General features: G+C 40.3%; 1 protein-coding gene across 1 annotated transcript in view; it reads left to right on the plus strand.

The window, feature by feature from the left end:
• slc16a10 (solute carrier family 16 member 10) overlaps positions 1-6,000 on the plus strand; it is a 30,753-nt gene extending 24,753 nt beyond the window's left edge. Inside the window, exon 6 of the mRNA XM_004566231.4 lies at positions 2,454-6,000. Coding sequence (XP_004566288.1) covers positions 2,454-2,683 — 230 coding nt within the window. The 3' untranslated portion in view covers positions 2,684-6,000. The remainder of the gene's footprint in view (positions 1-2,453) is intronic.

Below are 6,000 nucleotides of genomic sequence, written 5' to 3' on the forward strand. Positions count from 1 at the left end.
TCTTTGGGGTAATTCCAACTGTGTAGTGATGTGTACCTACAAAAAGGACATTCAGTGAGCTGGTGAGTGCACAAGGATCACTGACACATTTCCGCATTTTACCTTGTCTTGTACAAAGAGCTAATGCAGCACAATCTGGTTAAAGCCTTAATGCTGTCTTTCTGTGATACGAAGGTGTCTGAACACAGGGCATCACAGCTTGCTGTGCATGAGATTGTAGCTGCAATACTGGTCAGAGTGCTCATGCTGAGCCCTGTACTAAAGCTGAAGATCTTACACTGAGCATGTGAGTTTCTGAACTGGATCATGGATCAAGAGGATGGCTTGGTCTGATGAATCATGTGAGCCAGCTGTTAAGTCTAATTGTTGAATGTTGCCATTGTGTTTCTTAAATTTGTACAGTCTTAGTTCAAGCAGTAGGATCAAAGCCCTTCCTTTGATCCTGACCACCTCTCCAATCACTCTGTGCTGGGGGAGGTTTTATTGTAGATACATCCTATCGGAAAGATCTGTTTCTTTTGATGTAAGCTTCCTGGGTTTATGACCCTTTGGTCAGCAGGAGGTCTAACACACACACATTCTCACATAACACACACACACACAAACACACACACACACACACACACACACACACACACACACACACACACACACACACACACACACACACACACTCTTACAGAAGTTCACACATTGGTCTTAGAACCAAGGGGGCGTGGCTTTGTTCTGACGTGTTTTGTGTGAACTGTCTCTCAATAAAAGGTAGCAGGAGGAGGTCAGATCTGGGGGTCATTTTCGTGGTGGACACAGACGAGGCCTCCCTTGCGCAAATAATCGATCGATCGACTGTCTTGTTTTCTTCATGATGAATAAGTCTCTAGAATTAGCGGGGTTTGTGGAAACACAGACTCAACACCAGCGTATGCACTTATCTACACAGGGAAGAGGTGGCAGCAGGATGCATTATCAGACAAGCCAACAGAGGACATGGGACTCCTGGGCCAATTTTCTGCTGGAAACAGTTACGTGGGAGTTGCATTCCCAAGAGCATCTCTTAATATCACTGACCCCTTAAGGAGGATAATGCATTCCACCATTGGGAACATTGCTAAGAGTTCATAGTGTTCAGTTAATCTTCAGATTCCCCAGATGCTCAATCATGAGCACGATTGAGCATCTGTAGGATGCCCGATAGCTATGCTTTGAAAGGTGTGAGACATGCACACTGCTAGGCAGGTGGTTTCAGTATTGTGACTAATCAGTGTGTGTGTATGTTTCTAGCTGACGCTGTTTACATGTGGATTTTAAAAAATGCGAGACTTCTTCAGTGCTGAATGCCAAAGGTTCACCAAAGGTTTACTGCTAGCATGTGCATTTACTCATGTGAGCTTCATGTGCAGAGGGCTTCCTGGAAGACAATCAGTTGTTTTCAGTTTTCAGTTTTCAGTTTTATTTGTCATATGCAAGTTAGCACAAGGTCAACATTGCAATGAAATGTGTTTGACGAGCAGCAGTCACTCAGCAGCATGATACAGTAGGAGAAAATATAATAAAATAAAATAAAATAATAAAGAAAATAGAAAAATAGTAAGGAGCAAAATATTAGAGAGACATGGTAAAAGAGAAAAGATGACTAAATATATATGTATCTATAAATATATGTACACTAGTGACTAAATAAGAAAATCTTGAAAAGAAATATGACGGGAGGGCAGATGGGATATTGCACAGGAATGAGCAGCAGAAAATTACAGTATTGCACTTTTAAATATAAATATCAATGACAATAAAGTGGAGTGACCAGTGCAGATTAAATAGAGTACTTGTGAAGCTGCAGGGTAGCTTCTGAGTGCTGTGTTGTGTGTGTTTAAGTGTTGTGGTTGAGGTGTCGTATGGCTTGGTGGTAAAAACTGTTTTTGAGTCTTGTAGTCCGAGCAGACAGGCTCCTGTAACGTCTGCCAGATGGTAACAAAGAGAACAGCTGATGTGCTGGGTGGCTGTGGTCCTTGATGATGCTGTGTGCTTTACGGAAGCATCGCTGGAGATGAATGTCCTGAATGGCAGGAAGCCTCGTGCCAGTGATGTGCTCTGCTGCCTTCACCACCCTCTGCAGTGATTTACGGCTGCTGGCAGAGCAGCTTCTGTGTGTGTGTGTGTGTGTGTGTGTGTGTGTGTGTGTGTGTGTGTGTGTGTGTGTGTGTGTGTGTGTGTGTGTGTGGGATAGAGCTGGAAGCCATCTTTATTAGGAGAGTTTACATATGTAAAGAAGCCATACAGGTGACAAAAGTCAATGACATCTTGGTCAGCACCAGCTGTTAATCTTGCGATGTTTAGGAGTTCTGACACTTGTGTTTCTCTTTGTATTTGGATGTGATCGTAAACATTGACCTTTAGCTGTGTTTATTTGACCGTTACCCCCCCCCCCCCCCCCCCCCCCCTTTATCTGGTTGCAGGCTATCTGAGGGACAAAATGGGATATTACGACATGGCCTTCTACCTAGCAGGAGTCCCACCGATCATTGGCGGGGCCTTGCTGTGTCTGATACCCTGGGTGGAAGCCAAGCACAAGAGAAGAGAGAAAAAGCAGGCCGTGAAAGGGGAGCAGGACGCTGACCAGAAGATGATGAATCATGAAAAGGCTCAAGAAGTTGTGCAACACAAAGCAGGAGAGTCTGTCCTCTAAATACCCCTAGAGAGAGACTGACAGAGAGGTGCAGGGGGTCAGACTGAGGCTGCTGCTGCTCATTGATAGTATTAAGATACTCTGTGCATATCTGTGTTTATGTGAAGACTGTTTTAAGTAGGAAAAAATGCCAAAGTGTTCAAACATATCAGAGTCATATGTTGAAGCTGAACGTAAATGTGATCCTGAAGAACTATGCATCAGACTGAACTAATCTTACATCAGACAAGCTTGAAATTGTAGCTGAAAATGGGGAAAACTGGACATTTATTTTTTTGTCACAATAAGAGTTAGGCATGCAGTACTGTGTCCAAGATCAACTCCGTCAGCAGCCATTCTCACTGGGCTTACTCTAATCTTAACATTGACTTTTCATCACTATCATACAGTTTTAGACATACAGTTAAAACATGTTGTATAGTATAAGATACAGAAAAACATAGGAAGCAATTTATGGTGTTAATTTAAATTTTTGTATAAGTTCATAGTGAACCAGTCTGCCAAAGATTTATATTTAACCCTGCCATCTTTATGTCCTCCAGTATGCTATGTAATCTGTTTTAGGGGTGCACTGATACAGTGGTCGGGGTTGGTTGATACCAGCATTTCTGCAAATAAATTGGCATATACTGATGTCCTGCCTAAAAGTTAACAAAAGCTGAAAAAAAAAAAACCCTGACACAAATGAAATAATATGCTATATTTGTTTTCCTGGACCAAACCGGGAACTAGATAACAACAAAAACTAATACAAATACTGTTATCTGCAGGCTTCCAGATGCTCTTTAAGACATCAATATCTGTATCAGTACCAGTATCTGTATTACCGTTGATATTTGTACTGGTATTGGTCCTTTTGACAGTCAGTGCATCCCTAATCAATGATTGGTGTTTAAAAAGACACACAGTAACTATCGGCTCAGAGAAGTGCTCTAAAAAGTCTAGGTTTTTCTGTCTGACTCTGGAATCTGAGCTGTAAAGGTGCTTGTAAGGATGCAGCTTTGGGAAGCACAATAAAATATGTCCTGTCAGAGATGCTGACCCAGCTTCCCTTCCGAGGTTGGATCTAGGAAATCTGATCATTTAAAGGCTGTTTAACTCACCAAGCAGAGCTTGGCACCCAAAAGCTCTAAGTTCACCTCACTGAGCCCGTAATTCTTTCCCTTGAAAAATTCAAAATAAACTGCACAATACATTTTTTAAATACCAGAGGTAGCAAATATATGGTACAAATTAAAAGTCATATAAGATAATTAAAATGTACTTAATTTTTAAACAAATTTGTCTGATGGTTCAGTAAACAAGAATTTTCTGCAATTATTTTATATTTCAGGCTTTAAGGGGTTAAGGTTATTATCCACTCTTGATCCCATGCTGTGGAGCATCCCAGAATTTATGCTGCCTGTGTTTCCAAAATTACCACTATTGAATTATTAATGATCACATTATACAAACATGAAAGCATAGAGAGGGTTCTATAAAGCCCCCTGCAACTGTGTCATCAGTTAATCTGGTACTGTGACTGATTCATTCAAAGAGGCTGCTTTAAATCAAACCTCCTCAGTGTTTTAGATGTTATATTTAAAGAAATAGTTTTAGAAAGTAAATATGTGGCAACTGGTTATCCTAAAAAAGGCACAGAGACTGGAAGCAAGCAGAAAATATTAGTCTGGAGTAGGAAAAATAGGACTTCTAGCCACTGTGAAAGTTCACTTATCATCAAGTCATATCTGTTTAAAACTTTGTTGACTGCTTTCAGCCTATCAGCACATAAGAAGACATTCACCACTTACATTAGCCATGCGTATCTGATGTACTGCATCAGTTTGTTGATTACTTTGCTCTTTCAAAGACAGCGGGATGAAGAGCTGAACTGAACTCTAGGTCACTGGCCAAGTTAGGGCATGAGTGGGTTTTGTTTTAGCAACATGCTGAGTGAGCACATTCAAAGAAATTGGAAGATGTTACCTTTTAATTGAATCCTCACCCCTTTGTTAAAGCCTACTGCCAGATGGGGACCGTTTTTGTTCATTTTCTTGTAATTTTCTCTCACATTTGAGTTCATACTTAAATTGTGCAGCATTCATTAACAGTTGACCTGGTTCATGTCAGATGATCTCTTAAATGGCCCAAAACCCCACAAAACATTGTGCATTTTCCTTCACCTCTGTATGATTTACTCACTCTACTGAATCATTTCAGAGACGCCTCTGTTTGAACTGTGGACGTGAGTCTAACTAATAATTGACTATGTGACCATCAGTCCCATTAATTATTAACTCTGTCCAGTTCAATGACATTCAGTAGAAAGGTATCTGTTTTGTGTTTTATTTATTTTTCACTTCTGGAGACTTTCATGTTGTTAAAAGCCTTAAATGAACTGACTGAAGACCAAACTGTGCACAAATGCAAATGTCTGAAAGTGTGTTTGCTTGCCCTCATTCGCCTCCCCAAAGCCCCCTATGTAGTGCCAGTGAACCAAGTGATGTCACCCATCACTGACTGTGGTGGACTGCATATTTGGAAAACTCACGCTGCCGGGGAAATGAATCTCCATCATAGAAATGCTGTGGGTCAGTGTTTTTTTTTTCCTCTGCAGACCTGTGACCCGCTACCTCAGATGATAGCAGAGCTCTGGTCCTTGTCTGTACTGTCCTGTCACCGTGAATACGTCTTAACTTTGCTCTTTAATGAAAAACATGTTGCCATTATTTTATTTTATTTTAATGCACAAAGTGACTGAAATCTTCAGCATTTCCAATACTATGCTTAAATCCCATGTCTTATCCTTATGATGTGCATGACTCTTTATGGTGGAGTGCCATCATAGTGCTATTCATTTGTGAGAGCCTCGAGTAATTTCTCATTGCCATATATGAATATGAATGCTTTGTTGTATGTATTCATTGCACTCTATTCGCGCTTTTACTTGTTTTTTGTAGCTGTTCGGTCATATGTGCCTCTAGAAATGATATGTGCCAACCAAAGAGATGCTTTGTTTTAAATTGCATGATTTATTTTTACTTGGTGATTACTATAGACCAAAATCGTTGAGACAATCTGCTGAAGTTAACACACCAAAGCCTAACAGTATTTAGTTGCTGTTATTTTGCCATCTAATCCAGCCACTGGCTTTATTTGCTGCATCTTTACTGCTTCCGTCCTTTTCCATGTATTCTCCCCAAAAAGTGTTCTTAAATATGAATGTGTCTACATTTCCTCTGTTGCAGGGTGTGTTGTGAACAACAGTATATGCAATGTATGTAAACACAATTAATTTTAATCATTTTAAAAACAGTAAAAATATTTACTTTTAA

This window comes from Maylandia zebra, linkage group LG15 (genome assembly GCF_041146795.1).
Source record: "Maylandia zebra isolate NMK-2024a linkage group LG15, Mzebra_GT3a, whole genome shotgun sequence".
In the NCBI taxonomy this organism is placed as follows: domain Eukaryota; kingdom Metazoa; phylum Chordata; class Actinopteri; order Cichliformes; family Cichlidae; genus Maylandia; species Maylandia zebra.